Source organism: Rhodnius prolixus, unplaced genomic scaffold (assembly GCF_049639745.1).
Source record: "Rhodnius prolixus isolate KJV_2025 unplaced genomic scaffold, Rpr scaffold_4, whole genome shotgun sequence".
NCBI lineage: Eukaryota > Metazoa > Arthropoda > Insecta > Hemiptera > Reduviidae > Rhodnius > Rhodnius prolixus.
In genome coordinates this window covers 12438530-12461172 of record NW_027411614.1, presented here as the reverse complement: position 1 = coordinate 12461172, position 22643 = coordinate 12438530, and the positions used below count along the sequence as shown (strand labels likewise).

The following is a 22643-nucleotide window of genomic DNA, read 5'->3' as shown; positions in this document are numbered from 1 at the left end:
AGATAAAAAGGTTCAGCACTATTACATATGTATGTATGTATATTAAAAAATAAATTATTTGAATTCATTTTTTAATGTATGAATTTCTATAAGAAACGTCGTCCAAACATGTGCTTCATTAATGTAATCCAAACTACATATCTCCTTAAAAATGGGAAAAGTATGATGCAGATGTAATCATTAACGAATGTACCCAAAGGCTTGAAATGAACATGTGTAAATTTAAGACAAGCAACTGATACAAAATTGTGCCAAAGTGAGTGTTAATTTCAAATAAGTTTTATTAATTTTTTAAAATCAAATATTGCATTATTCTGTAAAATACGACATTCAGAAATGGCAAATTGTGAAGTAAGATATTACATATCTTTTTAAGTGCTTTGATCCAATATACGAGACAATGAAATCATCAATTTCTAGTAAATCAAAGTATTGTTCTGAAATAAATTCTAGTTCTGAATATTCAGAGAACAATGTAACAGACGTTGATAGAGCTAGTGTTCTTAACCGACAAACAAGGCAATTTTTATCTAATTCAATTACAAACCAACTGCAGAAAGATGATAACTACAAAACTATGAATGAGAAAGGGCTTCTAGAAAATCCAGAAGAAATTCCACCATTGAAAAACATTGAAAATGATTATGATTCGATTCATTCATTTCACGTAGATAGAGAAAAAGTCATGTTTTCTGCCTTGAAAACTTGTTTTCCTTTTTGTTTTAAAAATAAAAAATGTTTTAAATGTTACGTCTATTGTCTTTACTATTACTTAAAACAAAATTGTTCCGTATAAGGACTCATATGTGTGACAACCCTCAGTTCTCCACAAAACGACATTCAGCTTCACAATTGCTCGCAGTAGCGGATAAACGTAGCTCAGTTGTTTTATACCTCACGTTACTGGTAATGAATTTATTGTTATATTCTAAGTGAACAATGTGCCCGAGTATTAGCTACTAATACTCAATCTGTGAGCTACTAGCTCACAATTCTACATTTCATGTAAAGTATGAAAGAACATCAGCCCTATCAATTTTATTAAAGATGTAAGAAAAGTAACATAGTAGAGCAGATTACTGGGCTTTCATCTCTTTGTCTTTTCACTTGTTTTATTTATTATTTCTTAAATTGTTCTCTAATTTTGAGAGTTCTTTTATTAGTCCATTATGGCAATTTTCAGGCTCTGAGAAGTACAGAGAAATGTTTAGAGCAAGTTGGAAAAATAGTTAATAGCAATGAAAGTAAGATGTTTCCCTGAAAACCATTAACTTCTGCTAGAAAAAGAGGATGTTTCGATTCTAAGAATGAAAATGCAGGAAAACGTAGAATGGAAGAACTAAACCAATGTTAAGTAAATAAAAAACGAAAGATGGTAAATGATAACTGCATAATTAATGAGTACTCATAAGGACCTGAGTTTATGATTTTGTAATCAGGCCTGTTCTGCATTATCCCAATCGCGAATGAAATGTTACTTAAAAATAAAAAGCATTTGGGACGGAGAACAAAATAAGAAAAATAAATTTATATTCGTTCCTGCAATGGCTACACTGTTGTACCGGCAGCAACATTAACAAGGCTGTAGTCTAGTGGACGTGCAGTGAGGAACGAGGAAAGTGTCAATTGTATGTGTACACAAGATCAGCTGATGTTGAAGTGATTTTCTAGGCTATTTTTTTTAATATTAATTCATAATTAAATTTCTTTATTCTTTCAGATTTTCGATGTATCAATTTAATTAGTGCGTGTTAATTAATCAATTTAATTAATGGTGCGGATTTAAACCGTGGTAATGAAACTATTTAATTTTTTATTACAAATGTATGCAATTTGAGGTTTATCATCAATATGGACATAAACGACACTATATTTAATGGAAGAAATGATTTGCATCTAGAACAGAGCATCAATGATGATGCAAATTTAACTATATCAAAAAGTTGTCAAACTAGAGTGGTGCTAGAAGAAGGCTCAGAATTAAATTTTAAAGAAGGTATGTACACTTGCTCTAAAAATTATTTTGTATTTTGTACTTAAAAATTATAAGTGATTTTTATATCCCTCTAGTCCCAGAATCTGGTGAACTTATACAGAAAGGTAGAGAGATTGAAGATTATGTCAATGGAGGTGATGTAACTGTGGAAAGACTCAGAGAATATGCCTTAAGTGAAGGAGGATTTGTTAATGGTAAGAATATCAAAAATGTAAAATATCTCATATACCATAGATCATTATTTTCTATTTTTATTATGGTAGTAAACATACTAACATAGTAACAACTCTGAGTTAACTTAAACATAGTTTTCGGAATTAAGTAAATATTGATGGTTAGGTTATAGTTAGGCCAAACCTGCTTGTGGATTTTGGGTTTCGTTAGTGTTTCAACTCCCTTTAAAAAAGTGTTTTGCTACTAAATAGTAAATTTACTATTTAGCAAATGCGAAGGTTTCCTTATGATTCCGGAAGAAAATGGTGAGGCTTTAACGGAGCCGTAGGCAATTTTTTAATTGGTTTCGTATTTATCCAATACGTGAATTTGGCTTAATTACTTACTAATTGTAAAAAATATATGAAGCGTCATACGGTAGGTATAAAGTGTCGGGTATTTAAAGTAGAAGTCAAATTTTCTCTCCTAGATTGGCGAAAATCCTATCTAAACAAAAGTAAACTAGCAGGTATATTGGACAGAATCATTGGTATTGTTCAGCATTGCGGATCCGACCTTATGTTCATCTAAATTGTTTCTTTGAAAGTTTTATAACACGTAAACTTAACATTCACCAGCGCTTGATCTAACAAACTGCATTTCATTTTGCCATTTCAAAAGTTAGGCTTACAAAAGCAATTTTCAAAATATCACTTTGACTGAAATTAATCCTTCACCATTTCCATTTTCCACTTAACCATCCATGTTAACACCTTTCATGCAAATTTAATTTCTTTTAAGACTTTCAACCCTAACCTCCAGATCTGTCTTCAGTCTCCCTCAAAGCGAACACAATAACTCACTGCTAAATTTAATAACCAGAGGTGTCAGAAACCATCCTTTGACGTCTCGGTTTCAGTGAAGGAACGGAATGTATTAATAGCGCAATATGAGCTTGTGCCTTCGTCCTAATACTCATTTTGTAGAGGCTAGGTATACAACCATTAAAAATAGATTTACTCGTAATTTTTTATCAATAAATTTTTCCCAGATTACCTACGCCAGCGATGTTGGCCACTACTGATTGGAGTACCTCTTACTGGAGGAGAACCACTTTCTAGTGAAGAGAGCTTAAGATCACATCCTGAATATTCTCAAGTCGTTCTTGATGTTAATAGGTCTTTAAAAAGATTTCCTCCTGGTGTACCTTACAGTAAAAGAGTAGCTCTCCAAGGGCAACTTACTAACCTTATACTGAGGGTAATTACTAAGTATCCACATCTGAGATATTACCAGGTAATCTTTTTGCAATATCTTATTTGTAAATTACCTATATACTGTGAGCAAGTTGTACTAATTCACTCGTTGTTAGTTAGTAATTTTATATATAAAAGAAAAAAAATGGTTTATTTTCAGGGCTATCATGATGTTGCTATCACATTCTTACTAGTAGTTGGCGAAGATTTAGCCTTCAGAATAATGGAAAAGCTTTCTACCCATCACTTACGCGATTGCATGGAACCTACCATGGAAAAAACATCCCATTTATTAAATTACGTCTATCCACTTGTAAATAGAGTAAATCCGAGGCTGTGTACATTTCTTGATAAGTAAGTAATATTCTGCCACATATTATTTAGAAATTGCTAAATAAAAATCACGACTCTTTTTGATACTTTTTCGCTTTTAGTAATAGTTTTTGCCAAAATCTGATAGCTAGATTTACGACTTTTCAGTAGTGTTATTGTTAATGGTTTCGAAAATGGCTTCAACGATGTTTATTAAAACTGGCCTTCTATTTACTCACTAAAATTTTTGTCACTTTTCAACTAGTGAAACTCGATTTGAAATGCAACTTTTCCTACTAATTGCTCCTTCAGAACATAGTTCCGTCACCTATTTAAAGTCAAAGAAAATTAAAAGCATTACCAAAATTTCATTTGATGAAAATAGATGTGAAAAAATCATAACTTTTCTATAGATTTTTTTTTTGTTTTCCAGATTGTCCCCGTAAAGTCTTGTAAAGTATTGTCTTCGTAAAGTATGTCCCTTTTAATTGGCTATTCCTTTTATTTGAATCATTTTTATTTATAAAAGTCCGTTCGTGATTCGTTCCCTAGGTGATCTCTCAAGAATCTATGAGGTTAAAAAATTTATTATTAAATTTTAAGGGTTTTTGGAGGTCGTGACTGCTGTCTTTGATGAACTATCATTGAACTTTATGCCTTCCATTGTACCATTTATAACCCCACTGTCATTTTTTGTGTGAAAAAAACCTATGTACTACGAAGTTATTTAAAATTTAAATTATGGTGTTTGAGAAAATTAGTCAAATTAGTGTTTATCCAAGTTTTTCTAACCGATATAACATTTTAATTAATGAAAATAATATTACAATATAAGCACTTTAATAAACATATTTTAACAGTAAATAAAGTGTGTTTGTTTTAGGTCTGGAGCAGGAACCATGTTTTGTTTGCCATGGTTTTTAACTTGGTTTGGTCACAGCTTGAATCACTATAAAGATGTTGTAAGATTATACGATTTTTTTCTTGCTTCGCCACCACTCATGTCACTTTATTTGACGGCAGCTATTGTTACATACAGACATGAGGATATATTTTCTACAGAATGCGATATGGCTAGCGTACACTGCCTTTTATCACAGGTACTTAAATAAATAGGACAACCTTTCTGGGATATATAATTTGGTACTGCTTCTATTCTCGAAACTATGAGTACATTTTACTGAAGATGTACCATCAAATTTTGATATACAAAATCTGTTACTTCTTCATTTCTACAACAGTTTTCCCTTCTAACTATCTCCTACCTTTAATGAGTGTTGTCGTTATTCGTTTACGAAGAAATCAGGAATATGATTTATTCTAAACGAAACTCTTGCTAATAAGTATTATATAACTTTTTTTTGTGAGGGTTTAGATTAGAGGTTTAAATTGACCCCTGCGCGTTTAAAAATAAAAACTTAACTCCAATTGCCGAACCGAACGTGCAAACCCTTGATATAAAAAAGTATGCGGATGAAGCAGTGTTCCTTCAGCTGAAGCAGTCATATTTCTTTCCCTCGGAAAATTTAATCAGAATGTTTAAAATTTGTGAACGTAATCCACTCTTCGGTAACTGATGGAGCTTGAGTAAGTTTGTGTTACTAGTGGACGAGGTAGATGACTATGAGGTGTTTTAGAATCACCATATGTTTTTGATTTTTCACCATTAAAGGCATTTCTAAAGGCAAACATAATTAGAATTGATTAAAGATCCGTTCTCTGTAAAATTTAAATTCGGAAGAGTAATTCCAATGACGGATGTAAGAGGAAATGTAAATAACAAAAACGGCATTACAAATATGGCAAACTAAAATTTTATAAGAGTATCATGAACCAATTGCCTAAAAGATGTTGGTTTAATGGAATAGGTATGAGCATATAACTATGGTTGCTACAATTAGCAGATTGAGATACCTACATCGAATCGGTAAGCGAGTTACTCCGTTCGGAAAAAATGTAAGGAGTAAGATTTTGAACGTGTCCATTGTATAAGGAAGAAAGAGACGAACAGTTCAGCACGCTTTATAAAGAACATCGGTTCGAAGACATCATCGTTTTTAACAATGTGTGTAGTGGAAATGACTGACAAATATTTTTTCGGATAGAAATTTCATCTGTTAAGAATAAATATTTTGGGAATGAATGAATTTCGAAGTTAATATTTCGTAATTCTTCACTTTTTAAGTTATTGAAATAAAAAAATTATATATTTTTTTTAGTTGCCAGATGAACTCCCATTTGAAAGACTGATTGCAGATGCAGTAGATTTATATGATAGCTTTCCTCCAGAAAATGTTGAGATAGAAGTTCGTGAAAGAGCAAGAAAAGAGTAAGTAAAACATAATAATAATTTTTTTGCTGGGGTTCGTCGCATAATTATCAGTAAACAAAAATCTAGTTAAAGTGTTCACGGCGTTCATCTTTCTCTCTCTCTCAAGAAGAACGTTTCTTTTGATCTTTCTAGAAAAAACTTGCAATAATCCTTGAGCATTTTATCTTAAATCAGGGAAACTATTCGCGAAGGAAGTTTGCTGGATTGAATTAGATGAGGTGCGTTAGACATTCTTTAACTTCATATTATGGTGAAATAAAGATCGCCACAATTATATTCTGTTTTCTTCAAATGTATGATATTTTTTTGAAAATCATAATTCATGGAACATTACATTTGGCAGAATTCTTAAGCTTGCTATTTGGTTTGAATGCGATAATCGCTTCGGACATTAAGGTTTTAGTCTAAATCCGTTGACCAGAAGTGCGATTGCATTAAAGCGAATTTTTATTTTTTTAAAGTAAATTACTCCAAAGAGTAATTCTCAAGCATAGACGTCCTTCTAAAATGCCATGTCAGAAGCTGTACAAGCTGTATAAATTTAATATTGTATAAACTTAAAAAACATTGAATTAGCTTCAAATTTAAAGAAATAAATTAACTCGAATTTTCTAGAGAGATTTTGTTATTTCAGAGTAATTTTGAGGAAATCAATTCCACTGTTTTTCCTAAGCTAGAGATGTCATAATATATTTTTGAGTAGTTGCTGAATCTTGTTGTTTGGTCTAACAAAAGTTAGATGCCTCCTCTCCACAACCATAGGTTTCCTTAATTCATCAAAAAATAAGAGGAAGTTATTTTTATCAAGGGATATAATAACCATGTTAAGAATTTTTTTTCCTCAAGATTAACAATAACTCACTTGAATTTTTTCTTTTTAGGAAAGAAGAAAGAGAACGAGCCGAGGAAGAAATACGGCGTAAAGTTAATGAGCGTAAAAAAGCAGTCACTCGATTAAATGTTAGAGCCCATCTGGAAAGACTTGTGCCTCGGTCAAAAACACAACTTGTATTGTTGGCATTCTCTATAGCCATGGGATTATACGCATACCTGAGAGGCGAAGGTGCTGGAGATTTCCCAATCAGATAGTATACACCAGTTGGCTTACCTCTCAGGTGGGCCCTTGCTGGACATACCCTCATTAGAATGCCAAGGTAGGCGTATACGTAACTTCTGCATTATTTAGTTACACTCGTATGTATAAAATGGTTATTTTAATTCTAAAAAGTATTACCAAAATATTTGTGATAAAAAAAAGCATTTCCAAAAAAAAAAAAAAGACAAAAGGCAGTGCCACGGTCAGTTAGAAATAAATATTTTATAAATTGGCTTATCAAGTTTTTTAGTTGGAATAAAATAACCTTTCTGCCTTGTAATGTTCAAGGAAATAATGGAAAATTGAATATTAAAGTTAAACAGAATTTTGCATATTCCATAGTAAATTTTTTTTTTTTAGAGAAATCGTCGAAATATTATCTGATTTTTGTTATTGAAAGCCATAATTTGATTATTGATGAAAATAATTTTGTACTTCAGTGTTGAAGATGTGCCGCAACATATTGCTAAAATACAGATCAATGATTATTTTTTTGTTAACCAGGAATGTTGTATTCTACTTTCATCTTCTACTAGAATTTATTGGTGTGATTAAAAGTGGTTCTGAGTAGTGTACTCTAATATCATTTATAAATGCTAAAAAAAAAGAAGATACTTCAGAAAACAGTTAATTATGTTTGTTCAGAAATTAATATACAAAAAAGAATAATCCTTTTCTGCACAAAGTACAGGTTAGTTTTAAAGTAAAAAAAGTAGATGTATTTCTGCTTGCAAAGTAAGATCTACTTACTTTAATTAATTACCCAATATTTTGCTTAACTGACCTGAAAAAAAACAAAACTTTTTTGTATATGATCAGTGAAAATTTTAAATCTGATCTTGTGCTTTCTTTTATTTCTGCCCAAAAACTTTCTCGTTACTCACTGCTCAAATTATATTCCCAACAACTTTTTAAATTTCCAGAAATTAATCTTTAGTTTTGATGATATTTTTTCCGTATCACGAAGTTTAGCTTTTTTTTCTCTTTATGCTGTTTTTTTTAATGGCGGTTACGTTTGCTAGTCATCCTTTTGTTCTTTCTTTTATGTGTTTATGTATTTATTAACGAATTCTGTTAACGTTTTACACGTGCTTTTAAATTGGGAGTGACGGGAACATCGAAAGCAAAAACATAATCGCCGTTTTGGTTGTGGTTAGTGGTAAATACCCATGAGTTCCATCAAACTATAATCCAGCTTATGATTAACCACCCTCGAATAATCTGAACTTTGTTTTTCAGCAGATTTTATTTTAGGCAGTATTTTAAAAAAAATCACGAATATGTTATAGCAAAGTATAATAATTAAAATGTACGTTAACATCCTCTGAGCTGAAGTTCCTTTTTAATCATGTAGTGCACCGCAAGTGCACAAGTAGTAGATGAAATACGCTGTATCGCTCAAAAAAAAAAGATTACATGCAATCCGAATGCCGAATGTTATTGGGAATAGCGTTCTTCTTTTTTTTTTTTATTCTTCGAAAACATAATAGCTGCACTTAAGATAAAGCCATTCGGACGTTGTTGTTTACTTAAAGAGATGGCGTTTTGAATGAAGAATTACAACAAATATTCCAGGATCCTGATCTACAAGAAAGCATTTGCTACAGTTCAAGAAGGCTTTGATTCTTTGATGTGATTATCAATCTAGACCACTTGTGGTTGATACGAACTTGTACTTGAGAGTATTACCAGTTTGCCTTGGCTGGTTTAATAAATATTAAAACAAAAAGTTATAGATAACAATATTTTTTTTAATGTGACATTACACTAAGTGATTTTCTTGGTCTAACAATGTAGATTATCTTTGCAATGCTAAGTTTTCGCTGTTAATCAAAATATTATATTAATGGAGTTTAATGGCTTCCAGTTTACTATTTTTGTGGTTTCTAAGTTCACTGACCATTAGCATAAATGTAATTAATAAATTTAAAAAAAGTAACTTAAATAAAAAAGACAATGTTATCAATATAAATTTTTCCTCTTTCAAAATAAGGTACGGAACTACATTGATCAAGGAAATTGAAAAGCGAAGAATGCTCTCATCAAATTTTGCAGTTTAATCGACATTCTCTTCTACAGTAAATGTAATGGGTTCTTATTGACGTAGAAGTCCTTGTGGTAAATCCTGTAAATAGATGGTACAATTGTATCAATTTACATTTTCCCAGAAATAAAAGATTATTTAAGAATTCAAATTATAAATCAAAAAATTGAATTTAATGTAAGTACGATCTTACTAGCTATGGTTTTTCATGCAATTGCATCATTCACGTTTGTAATATTTTTTTAAAATAATTTATTTTAACAATTTTTGCAATAGTGATTCAAAAGAAAGCTCACCTTGATTCGTTCTTTTTATATGAATAGATGAAAAAGTGATAACATGTTTTAATACATTCTAGATTAGTATTCATGGAGTCATTTCCCAGCTTCTTACAATTGTTTGTATCATAACTTCAATTCACATTCCAGAAACTGTTGGGTGCAATTCTTTCTCTTATATTACTCAATTGTTAGAAGTAAATAATAAATAATAATAATATTCAAAAGGGTGATGCCTTTATGATTCAAATTCTAATTTTGATAAAAGTTCCCATAGTAATAAACTTGATCGGAATATGAGTCACCACTAATATTAATTACATAAAAAGTCTGAAACATTGATATATTGCAGCTAGAATTTGTTTAAATTTTATATACATCGCTTACACTTGTTTTTATGAAATATTCCCAACATCGCATCGAGCTTTAGAGTTTCAACTTAGATAAAAAAAGGGTGTGCTAGTCAAAGTTGTTACCATGTGCTGCTAGGACATTCACCTAGTAAGAATATATTCTTGTGAGAAATATAATAGGGTGTAACAAATGTTTTACATCGTTTATAATGCTTCATTACTTTTCTTTGGTACCCATTTCGAGTTTGTTGGATAACAAAAAGTACCCCCTCTTAATTCAACAAAACAAAACAAAACAAAATCTCTTCTGTTGCATGGATACACCACCTAGATACACGACGTTGTACTGCCTCAAAAATTAATGAGATGGAGTTTGAACGATTTCCTCATCCTCCCTCAATCCATACATCGTTCTTTAGGTTGACAGCTTATTCTAAGATGTTCAATTTTTTCCGGGATAAAATATTTACTACGGGAGAGTAGGAAGAAGCAGGTTGTATTTCTTGCTTTTAAAGAACTATCGTTTGGCCAAAAAAATGAACACGGCATAACTTGGGTTGAATGGATTATACTTTCAAAAGTAAAGAGTTAACTCTTATCAGTTAACTATCCAAAATGGAGAATTTCTTATTTAATCATTGAAGTAAAACAACCAAATACGCAGTCTTTTGCTATACCCAGAATATTATGGGTACTCGTTATTTTTATAGAGCTCTCTAATAGTTAGTAGGGTAAGAATTTCCTTTCAATATAGGTAAGGTTATAAGTGAATACTGAACTTAAAACGGAATATAAACAGGTAATATGTAATTATCAGAAAACAAAAATAAATACTTTCTTAAAATTGTGTTAATTTTTTTATTTTTTAAAGGATTGGTACAGGGGTTCCTATTTCCCCTCCCTTAATCCAAATTATGTAAACTATGTCATTCAGAAGAAAATGATCCAAAACATGGTTTGAATATGCCTTTTATGATCTTAATGTATTCAGTCCATTTTCGTCAATATAAGAAACATTCGTTATCCATTATTTGCCAGTCAATTACCAAGTAGTCCCAAGGTATTTTGGCAAGTTTTGATGACTAAAAGCTTGAACTTCTCAATAAATATTTGATAGATCTCCGGAGCTTGGAAAATTCTGCTGAAACACCCAAGGTCTACCGGATCAATAGTCAAAACTAATTTGATGAATTCAGCAAAAAAAAAAAAGTTTTGAAACCTTTAATTAAGCGACAGAAAGATAAATTACTGGATTAATATAGGAAACAAAATTACTTTTATTTATTTATTTATTTTTTTGACATTGTTGCAATACACGTTTTACTTGTATTTTTAGATTTATTTTATTTTTTATTTTTTGTCTATTCTAAGGAATCAATTTTATCCCCAAAGTGGTCAATGTTTTAACGAAACACAAAATTCCATTCAAATATTATTTCTTTAGTTACAATGTTAGTATAAATCTCCATCTATCCTTTGGGAATCTTTGCGTTAGGCGTTGAATTTTTTAGCAAATATATGGCGCTGTTCTTATAGCATTTAATAAACTTATGATAAAGAATGTTACTTAAGATTGCTGTAGTTAGAAAGACTACTTCTTATTAATAGGAGAGAAAAATTTGTTGTAAAAAAAGCCTTAATATGGAAATTAGATATTCTAGTAAAAATTGAACATTTTCATTCCTATATTTATTATGAATTTATTTTGTATACTTTGTTTTTTTTGTATAGTTACCAAAGATAAGTTCTACATTGCTTAGTAATAATTTAATAGACATTTTGTGTAGTCGCTTACAAAATAATAATTTAAAAACTAATGTAAAACAAAAAATGCATTTTTTTTTTACAAAGTTTTTATTATATTTAGCTTTTTAAAGTCCATATTTATTGTTCACGTATTTAAATATATTTATACACATAATTTTTTTTTAATCAGAAAAATTTCTCATTACTACTTTTTTTTGTGCATAGTCCTTTGCAATTTGACTGGAAAAATGTGAGTAGACAGTTTCAATCCAACCAATCATCTAATTTTTTGCTCGTAAATGCAGAGTTTAAATTTCATTTTTAACTTTTACAAAAAAATTATATCTACCAAAAATTGAATAAACTATTATATTTTGTTGTTTTGTAGACATTATTTAATGATGAAATGTATGATTTATTTTTTAAAATAAAAGAAAATATTCGTTAGAAATTTAATTTGTATCGTTTATTTAATATTCAAAATAAAATAATTTCTACCATGTATTATTTTTAGATAAATAATTTTATAAGTATTAAAATAGATAAACCAAAAGCTTTCGGGGCCACTACCCATTTGTAGAGATAATTTAAAGACCGGAGTGACTATAACAGACTTAAATTCGAAGAAAATTTGTCTACTAATCATTGCACAAAAGAAAATCTTCTGTCATATCGTGTTTGATCGTTTTTTTAAGAAACTTTTGTGTGTATATTATACACACATTTATAAATATCAAATTATATTTATAAACCAATTAAATTTAGCGCTAATCAAAAATCATCGTAGCTGAAAGCATATACGAGTATAAAGCCTTAAAAGAGATGCGAGATGCAACAATAAACTATGAATTACTTTCCTGTCATCTGGTTAAGAATATAGGCGATTACGGAAGGAATAACGTAGACAGTCTTCTTGCACATAGTTCGAAAAAACACTATTGCACTATTCTTTAGTCGAGCAGTGATAAAAATTTAGACCAATTATATTTTTATCTAATCCATTCCTACGTTCAATCAAAAAAATTAATTCTTTAACCTTTAATATTTTTGTTCATATCAATGACATACAAAATAACATAAATTACATAGATGTTTATGAATTATTCCTTCTCATTGATGATTCAAATATAAGAAATGTTATTGCGACCTAAAGAATAACAATAAACAGTTTTGTTTTTTTCTAACTATACTGATTAGGTCAAAATATAAAATAAGATAAGAAAATAATTTCACAGTTGCCTAAACAAATGAAATATTCCAGCTGAATGGTAAACTGCTAAACAGAATTAAAACATATAAATAGCGTAAATTGCACAGTTAATCGGTTCGTTAGGATTGTAAACTCATTATTAAAACTATGCAATAATGTAGAAGCATATGAAATTTTTTTTTTTTTTTACTAACAAGAACAAAATAATATTTCTCAAACTAATTTTTTAACTTTTGATGAAATATACCAAAGCAATTTCCAAAATAAAAACAAAAATAGTTTTAAGTAGAAACAACAAAAATTAGATGTCCAAAAGCTTTTAAATTCCTTTGTCATGTTCCCTTCAAATAATCCATCAAATGACGATTAATTTGTGGAGTAGTAAATTTTTAGCTTGCTTTTGAAAATCATTTCTGCTTTCTTCAAAGGAACTGCTGAATCAAACGGAAAATATGCAGTATGTCAATTGACAATTGAGCTGAATCTAGAATGTTTGTAGACTCATCAACCTGTATGACAAATTTTGGGCTTTGTTTTTAATTCTTTCCATTACTTGTTGAAACAAGTCCTCAGCAATTTCTGTAATCTAAAATGTTAATAAGTGAATTAATTTATCAGTTCACGATATAATTCCGCGACCCCCCGAGGGCTTTAAGAAGCGCTGATGTAGTAAACAAACATAATGTTACTATAAATCCCTTTGATTAACCGTTAACTGGGAATAGAACACATCTTACCTTTGCGGGTCTCACCTCTATCCGCTAGGCCTTCGTGGCGCCGTGAAAGTGATTTTTTTTCCCTGTAATGTCTTCCAGTACGTCAAATTTTGAGGTCATTAGCTTACTACTTGGAAGTAAATAATCTTATGTTATTTCTAAATTAAATTTTGCAATAAAAAGAATGTTATGGTAATAATTTTACTATTTCATAGAATATGAAGTGTCCAATAATAAATACTTGAGGTATCAATTTAAAATTTATCTCTGAAGTAACGTTAGTATTCTTACACAATCATTTTACAGTATTCAAAATAAACACTCAATGAATTTTTGAGTATCATCACTCAACTCCGAATTATAAAGAAAGAAAGTTAAGTGGTGCTATCTGTTTTTGAGCACCAATTGATCCTACCTAATAATCTTAACAACTTGATGCATAGGGAAAACATTTGTTTTTATACATAAATACCTTTATTGTTACATAACAGTTTAATTTAATAATTTTTAAATTTTATAAAAAATTCTGAAGGTCGATCGATGCATCAGAACCGTAACGTTACAATGAAGTGAGCATTAAAATATTATTTCTGAAATTCGATACTCATTCGATGTTTTTCTTTTTTCGAGGCCAAGCAACTCGTGGATTTTTGTTTCTTTTTTTTTCATTTTCTGATATATATGATTTATAATAATAGAAAATTTAGGAAAGTTCATGGAAGAGTATATCCTCTCTATTAACATAACTTCCAGGATTTGAATCTTCCTTTAATGATGGTACTGCCATCATCATTATATAAGATGTTTGGAGTGCTTCAAACTACAGGTGCTGTCACGTTCCAGCAAAAGCTTTTCAAGCGCTTTCTGAGTCAACAATGTCCCTTAACGAAACCGGAAAATGCAAACATTATTGTTACTCAGGCGAAAGCACGCTCAAGATCTCTTCCGAAGAATGAATTTTCCAGGATATAGAATATTAGTCAGCCAGAGGAGCAACTATGTACTAAGCTCGATTTTTGGGTTATTCTAGACAATGACCTCATCATTTACACATGTGTGCATGATGTAAACCAACTTTTCAGGAAAACTAATTTTTGGATTTTGTGTCGCTACCTATAATTGTGATCTGGAATTTCAAGTTTGTTGGTAGATCGGTGACGCCCTTATTTATGAACAAGTAAAACAAACAGTCTTCGCTACTTACATTTACATAAGTTCAAAACTTGTATCAACAATTCTAATTTTTTTCGTCTAGAATCCCTTTTTCCCTTTCAAAATGTTAATTTTGGGAACCAACTTGAAGTAATTTGTTTATGCTGTCGTTATAATCTTCAGAGTACTACAGTTCTGACTGCAATTTCTAAGGTTTAAAATGGTGAATTTAATAAATTTATTTTTGATGTTCCTTTAAACTTTATTTATTTATTTTATTTTATTTTTTCTAAACCTATTTCTTTAAGCGGTTTTTACATCCAGCTACCTAGGATCGTGGGGAAGGATGCAACTAGCCTCAAATTTTTATTTTAATAATAAATTTCTCACATTTACCTTTTTTTGTTTTGTTTTTAGCCTCCTGAAACATTAAATAAAATAAAAAACCAAGACCGGAATCGTTATCATGGGAATCGATCCTATCTTCTCTAGCCGCTCGGTTACGAGGCGCCTCTCTACTTTTACACCATCTACGAAAGATTTACGATTTTTCGATTAAATTGATCTGAAATTATTTCACATTTGATTAGCCTTATATGATTCAAAACTTAAATCACGAAAATAGATTACTACTAACTGGTAACCTGAACGTTACTCTATGCTATGCTCATTCATCCATTTTTCTAATATTCTAAAAATGAATAATTAAAAGACACATTTAGAATATTGATTTTATATGTGAGAGTATTTGAATCATTCTCATTATAAAGATAACGCAATAAGTTGAGTAATAATCACTTTTTGTTTTTCATTTTCAAGGTTAAAACGTAAACAACAAATCAACGTAACGAACATTTTCTGAATTCTTTTATCTTTCAATAAATATAAATAATACCTAAACAATGCTGATTAGAGACTGTATTATATGGTATCTAATACATAAAACAAAAAATTTAAAATAAATTACTTGGCAATGGCATATTACAATTTATTGCTAGGTACAAATAAAATTAATTCTATACAATATTTACATTTTAATAAATAATGCCTTGAGGCTCGTATTTTTATCCTTCCTATAAATAATTTATTTTTTCTGGCACAACGACTTCACCGGTCATTAACGTCTTATTTTAAGTTAATACAATGGTAATTGTTATCTCTCTTTATTGCTTAAAATCAAAGAAGATATTGAATGCCTGCAAGGTTACCATACCTTTAACAAAATTTTCTATTATTTTAACAGTATAAATTTTTGCTGTATACGAAGTTAAATCAAATCAATGTATAAATGTTAGTCCATACTCCAAACAAAATCCGTTATTTACACTATACAAATTCAAAATAATTCGAGTATCGTTTTCAGTTTGAGAGCAATAATTAATATCTTTAATAATGACGAAGAAAACTAGCAAAATTACCAACTAAAACACCGATATATTTTCAGCATCAATAAAAGAACAAATGTTAACACTTTAAAACGGAAATTAATTACTTTATAACGGATAATTCAAAAGTATTTTTAGGAAATGCTGTTTTTTTTAAATTATACAAATATTTTTTTTAAATTTGAATATTGCAACTTTAAATTGAGTAAAAAGAGGGAAGAGAACGGAGAATATCTTTTACATTAATACCATCAGATAGCAGCTCCAATATCAGAACAGTAACTACGAGCAGTACTTTTTAAAATTAACTAAATTAAATGTAACGAAAGTAAAAACAAAAATCACACTAACAATAAAATTCAATTACACTTACAATATATTCCCGGATGGATGGTATTAGCAATTTTTACACTGATACGTTTTTAAATTTAATAATTTCCTAATCACTTTTCCGTGATAACTCTAAGATTAGATTTACTAAATATGATATTATTCGGTCATCCCTTAATATTTGCATATGGTCCATGTTAGGAAAAGCTTGGTAATGAATTTTCTTTTTTTGTTTATCACGCCACCATAAACACGAGGCGAGACTTCGTCGATTTACTGTACCATCACCATCACCATACTGGAAGTAAGGATTTTCAGGAAAATTTCCTTGTTTATAATATAATCTGTATAAAAATAAAAATTAAATTAAACTTTTGGAAGTGAATTTGTAGGTTTCAGTTTGTACAATGTCGACAATTTAAGCTGCAGCACTATTTACTGAAAATTTCGAACACTATGAATCTATCAAAAACAAACACATCGGATATAAAATAAGATATAAGTAATAATTAATAAAACATTTACTTTTCAACTGTCTGAAGGCCATAACCGTGAAGGCAATGCAACTCTACACCAGGAGCATCAAATTTAATGTAAGGTTCTTGATCTTTCCTCATTTCCCAACCAGTCATGTAATTGATATCGCTAAAAATGAAAAGTGCATTTTTTTTTTTACAGAAAAATAAGAACTTCATAATAATAATCTACAAATCAGGTCTTTGAAATACATAAAAGTAAAATTAATAAACCAACAGTTCCGACAACTGAGTTGATTACACTGAACGGAATACAAATTGAAAACCTGTAAAATATGTAACTAGACGATAAACCGACCTATATAGCCGTATGGTTGTGAACTTTTGGAGACCTCTGAAATTTTCTAAGCTCAAAAGAACACTTTTAATATTTAAATCTAAACGCCAATTGTGGATGTTTCCTCCACTCATGTCCTTCACGTTACCGCTTCATTGTATGTAAAAGAAATTTTTGTAATTTTTATAGATTTCACTTTATCCAGAAAAAGATGATGAACAACTATAATACAAATAAAACAAAGTTTCGATATGAACACTTAAATGGCATTCTGACGACTAATACATTCCACCACTTGTAATTATTAAATTTCCTTCAATCTTGAACTAGTCATTATTTACCTATTTGTCCAAAATTTGTCTAGTCAGTGAATAAATAAAATCTAAAATGGCACTGTAAGAAATTCGATGGTGAATGTTCATTCACTAATGGCTTTCATTATAGGGTTACTATCAAATAATTTAAATTTTTAACTACTATCAAATTACTAAATAAATAATAACTATCAATTTTAATTGTGTTACGTTTGAAACAGGATAAAACGCACACATGCTGTACAGATAAGAAAATTAACGTAAATTCGCTCTTTACATGGAAGCAAATTCAGGGTTCAGAATGATCAAAGTCTTTTATTAGTTTACACTGAAAGGTACTTAAAAATTACATTTACGTCTATATATAATGAAAAAAGAGATGAGAAGTTAAGACAATTACGAGATAAGCACCAGAAACCATTCGATGGGAAATTCAGCCATTTTACTGAAACTCCATAACTTGTCGGCTAAATGAACATTTGTAAAGATAATTCTATCATTGACAATATTTCATGAAAAAAAAATACTTACTAAAAGAAATCCTTGATGTTAGATAAGGAGTAATTTTTTGCCTCCGTTTGTACAAGAACTTCATTAGGTTTCCAAAATACTGGACTTGGCATCAACCAAGCTAAACTTGGTGTCGTGATTTGCATTTCTTTCATAACTTTCTGATTTAGAACAAATACCCCTAAATCATCACCTACGATAAAAACAAAATTACTTTGAATAGCTGCTCTCAGATTCTTTCTTCATGTGAGTTGTATACTCTAATGTCTGGTGTTGGATAGAGTGTTAATGTAACGTGAAACACTGTCTGGTGTGCTCTGAAATAGCTCCGAGTACCAAATCCAATAATTAAATGTGATAAAATTTGTATAAATATGTTTTTTTTAAAAAAAATATTACTATTATTGTTTGATTCCAAAAAAAAAGTTTTTATTAATGGAAAAATTCCTTACCCATAACGAACACTTTGAGAGCCTTAATGGATCCAGCAAATGCACCTGAGAGTGACACTACACTTCTAATATATTTATCCTTCCAAGATTCTTTCATCATTTGGAAAAATAAAACACTCATCGGACCACCCATACTATGCACAATAAAGATTACTTTCTGGTTATTATTTTGCACATATGTGTCTTCAACCAACTTTTTTAGATTATTAAAAAAGTCCATACTCTCACCTAAAACAATTTAAAATATTAACATTTTTTTTTGCATACCATAATTCAGGAAAATTCTAGTAAATATTGATCAAACGTTTCATATCCATATAAGAAAAAAAATTACAAAACATTTATTCTCATTAGTTAGGATATTCTAGCTAATTATTAATAAAATAATACGATGTCAACATCAATTAATTTCATTACTTTTACTCATTTATGTAACTAGAAAATAGTAAATTCATATTGATTTTGAATACCGCTTGGGAGTAAAAAAAAAAAACACAATTTCTTCCTTAATTAGGTGTTATGTACAGTTTTCTGAGTTTAGGTATCTAACCGCTGGCATCAATAAAATTTATTGTGCATTCAACAAATAGCTAAGATCTTAATTAGAATTTTCTTGATCAGTTTTTGGACACCGTTTGTAATTCTATTTCATTCTTTTGACTACTACCGAATACTGATCATAATTACTACTTATCAAAACTAACTTGGCCCTTTCCTGAAATCAAACGGGGCTCCTCTGATATTAAAATCACGTTGGTATCCCAGGGCAACAAGGGCATTTCCTATATCTTTAAAATAAGCTCCAGGGGACAGCTTAGTTGGATCTAACCATTCAACCCTGAAAGACTCTCCAAATCCAGGCACTCTGATATCAACTCCAGGTTGGTTGTACGTTTTTCTAGTAACATTGTCGTATACTAACTTAATGTTATCTACCTGCAAATAAAAAATAGCATTATAGCTTCATTAAATAATTCTTAGTAAAAGATACACATAATAAAATTAAAATTTTTACTAGTTGTTAAGTAGCCTAGACAAACAAGAGGTAATCTTTAAAAGTGAGTTCGTTCTTACCCAACAATCAATCACAATGGGAACCAACAGTTCAATATTAAGCCAAAGACTGAAGTAATCCGCGGTGGTTTTCTGACATATATAGTGAACAATATCACTTTTGTTCAATTTAGCTTCCAGTTGACTACCCCCATCACCAGGCACTAGCAAATCAATGGTATCTATTAACTGGTGAATATACAATAAATGAAAGTTAATTAAAAAAAACTCACCAAGAATAACTGGAGGAGGGTTTATTAATTGTGAAGCTCCACAAAACAAAATTGCTGATAAAAAAATGTTTAACACAAACTGCTTAAATCTCATTGCCTAAATTTATTAATTGTAATCGATGTATTTTATACAACTGAAAACGTAAATAACAGAATTAGAGTTCTTGTTTAAAATAATCCTTCCTCTATACTGGTTATTTATCTAATGATTAACAAACATTGATTTCCTTCTTATCTACAATTTTTTTTTTATATTTATTTAAATATTTGGCTGCATTAATCATTTACTAAATTACATGCGTATTTCAAAAATTAGGTTATTTTATGAACTTCTTTAGTAATGATGTTACTGGAAAAAAAGTAAAAGAAAAATATATTAGCTGTGTTTAATTTTGCCTGTTTTTGTTACAGTACTATTTGCTACAGTATGTTTTTAATTTTGTACCAGGTCGTATCAAGTATAATATTGATCAAACATCGTTTGTAAGAAATTGCTTAGCAGTAGCAGAAGTATTTTCGTTGTAACCGCTAAAGATTTTTCACTACTGTAAGTGAGAGGTTTTTATTTTTAAATTTTCATTCCTATTTTCGTTTAATTTTTTAAGGATAAGAAAACATTTTGCTATCTACGAGGCAGTTGGAGCTGTTTTCAATCATCAGTCCGCGGTCTGCCCTTTGGCTTCAGTTAACCGTTTATTATGGCGGACTTGAAGCAAGAAATTAAGCCAGATGAACAACAAAATTTTGCTGTAGGTAACAATAGTGATCCTAAAAATTTACAAGAATTAACACAATATGTAAGTAACTTGATTTCTGAGTGACTTTCCAGCCTTCAACATTTTACTTTTTCATTTTAGTCATTGTAATGTAACCCTATAAACCCAATTTATGTTTCTTATCAAAACAAATTTGTTACATCTAAAATTTTAAATTTCAGATTCAAACATTACTTCAGCAAGCTCAAGATAAATTCCAAACTATGTCGGATCAAATCATAACAAGAAATATCCTTTTCGTACATTCGTCTACTTTATATCAGTAATTTATACTGTTGATTAATTTTTATTATACATAAATACTTTACAATAAGTTAAGGAGAAGGGATCTAGGAAAATATTAATTTGAATACATTTACTAAATGAATCAAACATTTTCAGCTAGGATTTTTTTTGGATTTCTTGTTAACAGGTTTGAGCACTATTTTAAACTAAAATTCTTCTGCTATCTTATCTGTGCTTTAATTTAAACTTGCTTAGTAAGTGATTTTTTAAAAAACTACTAGGGATTGTGTGTAGTTCGGTATTTTATGTATTTCTTATTCGAATTAAGAAGTTGTTTTTATTTTCAAATAGTGAAGCATCAGAAAGAGAATCTGCATTATTAAATAAAAAATGTACTTAGGATTACGTGTAATTCTTCGATGTTATTGAAATCTAAGTTGTTTTTAACTTTTGTACGTTCTATTGACATCATTACAAAATCATTCTTAGATCTTACTGTTTAAAATAATTATAAAGTGCAGAACACTTCACTAAGTGTATCTCGGTTAATGTCTAGCATACTGCACGTAGATGGAATCGACTTCGCCTACATTAATGCGTTTTTGGCTTTATACCACTTATATTTTCCAATTTTTTACAATCTTAAATTCTTTTGTCACAAAATAAGTCATTTTGTCCGTGGTTCGGTCAGCAGAACGGTTATGAAGATCCTAATTTAGCTTACTCGTTCGCTCTTCTTCCAGGCTTGGTTAGGTGACCAGCTTCACGTTACATCTTTTAGTACCGCTGCTGAGACGCTCTTGACTAATTTGGAGTTCTTACAAGGCTTGAGCAAACTTGACTATCTAATAATTTATTCTCCGATTTACAAACCTTTCACTTCAATATCTCAGCCTATAAAATAGGTCATGACGTCTAACGCACATAATAATCTGTCTTTGTTCACTCTGTAATTACGCTCTGGACAGTTCAGAGTTTCTTTCTGTCCGAAACCACCAAAATAACCACGTTCCGCCATTAATTTCTTGACGAGAACCTTTTGCAAACGACTATTGCTGACTATATGGCTCTCAAAACCTAATTGAATGTGATGTTCGCATCACATCTGCTATTATTTGTTAAAATGTTGAGAGAAATATTTAAAGTATTTATGGTCGTCATTAGAAGCTTTTAATTTTACTACTTTTCATAAAGAAAAGCGATTTTACTTAGTTTTATATTTATTTTTTGTTCTGTTTAAATCAACAATTTATCCTTAATGAAAAGATACTAGATGAAATGGGAACTCGTGTTGATGATCTAGAGAAGAATATATCTGATTTAATGACTCAGGCTGGAGTTGAAGGTCCTGACAAGTAAAATTATAAACAAGGATGGCATTACAACAATCATTGCATTTGTTTTTTAAACGATAATCTGTGAATATCATTCATTAGAAATACAATCACTTGAGCTTTATTCAGTTTGGTATTAGTGCGTAATAATTAATTTATATGATGAATATATTGAGTGTTTTTCACTGAGAATTTATAAAAGTTTATATTGTAAACTACTTCTTTTTACCTATAGTTTTCAAATATTGTTTCTTATTATTTGATTTGTATTAGAGAAAATTCCATTAATCTTCTAATACTGTGTTCCTGAAATGATTTGTGACAAAAAGGTTTTGTTGATTGTCGATTGGATGTTACGAATTAATTTAATACTGCGTCCATGTCTGGGACAAACTAGCTACGGAATATTATAAAGGTACATTTTACAAATTTAATAAAGCTTTTTTTTACAATTTTTTTTGTCTTTGTTTTTGTTTGAAGTATTACAAAAGATTTCAGAATAAGAATTATAATTTTAAAATAAATTTTTCCCAGTTATTCATTCATCGGAATAAGCCATGCGGTTAGAGGCGAG

General features: G+C 29.8%; 3 protein-coding genes and 1 long non-coding RNA gene across 14 annotated transcripts; 2 read left to right on the top strand and 2 right to left on the bottom strand.

Moving 5' to 3' along the window:
* Window positions 1-1216: 1216 nt before the first annotated feature.
* On the top strand, window positions 1217-20528 carry LOC141455558 (TBC1 domain family member 20). 8 transcript variants are annotated; one of them, XR_012459340.1, is made up of 8 exons: window positions 1236-1996; window positions 2071-2190; window positions 3201-3445; window positions 3566-3759; window positions 4601-4817; window positions 5937-6046; window positions 6931-7203; window positions 20340-20528. XR_012459340.1 is itself a non-coding variant. In XM_074130690.1 (8 exons), the coding sequence occupies exons 2-8, from the start codon at window positions 1852-1854 to the stop codon at window positions 7136-7138; spliced, it is 1239 nt and encodes a 412-aa protein (XP_073986791.1). In that variant the 5' UTR covers window positions 1237-1628; window positions 1721-1851; the 3' UTR covers window positions 7139-7335. The 8 variants fall into 8 exon arrangements, 2 of the variants coding, with proteins under 2 accessions (XP_073986790.1, XP_073986791.1); XR_012459338.1 differs by lacking the exon at window positions 20340-20528 and adding an exon at window positions 8721-11950; XR_012459337.1 differs by lacking the exon at window positions 20340-20528 and adding an exon at window positions 8681-11950.
* On the bottom strand, window positions 12874-14684 carry LOC141455562 (uncharacterized). The gene is made up of 2 exons (XR_012459342.1): window positions 13514-14684; window positions 12874-13362 (listed from the first exon to the last, which is right to left on the bottom strand). It is a non-coding gene; the product is annotated as an uncharacterized lncRNA (long non-coding RNA).
* On the bottom strand, window positions 15484-20089 carry LOC141455557 (lysosomal phospholipase A and acyltransferase-like). Of its 3 annotated transcripts, XM_074130687.1 has the most exons (8): window positions 19953-20089; window positions 19735-19868; window positions 19523-19683; window positions 19153-19384; window positions 18449-18676; window positions 18018-18189; window positions 16885-17004; window positions 15484-16703 (listed from the first exon to the last, which is right to left on the bottom strand). In XM_074130687.1, exons 2-8 carry the CDS (start codon window positions 19826-19828, stop codon window positions 16469-16471), a joined length of 1242 nt encoding a protein of 413 aa, XP_073986788.1. In that variant the 5' UTR covers window positions 19829-19868; window positions 19953-20089; the 3' UTR covers window positions 15484-16468. The 3 variants fall into 3 exon arrangements, with proteins under 3 accessions (XP_073986788.1, XP_073986787.1, XP_073986789.1); XM_074130686.1 differs by having other exon boundaries at window positions 19735-20081; XM_074130688.1 differs by having other exon boundaries at window positions 19523-19665; window positions 19735-20076.
* Window positions 20344-22522, top strand: LOC141455561 (uncharacterized). 2 transcript variants are annotated; one of them, XM_074130695.1, is made up of 3 exons: window positions 20344-20483; window positions 20672-20738; window positions 22006-22522. In XM_074130695.1, exons 1-3 carry the CDS (start codon window positions 20433-20435, stop codon window positions 22092-22094), a joined length of 207 nt encoding a protein of 68 aa, XP_073986796.1. In that variant the 5' UTR covers window positions 20344-20432; the 3' UTR covers window positions 22095-22522. The 2 variants fall into 2 exon arrangements, with proteins under 2 accessions (XP_073986796.1, XP_073986795.1); XM_074130694.1 differs by having other exon boundaries at window positions 20391-20531.
* Window positions 22523-22643: the final 121 nt, after the last annotated feature.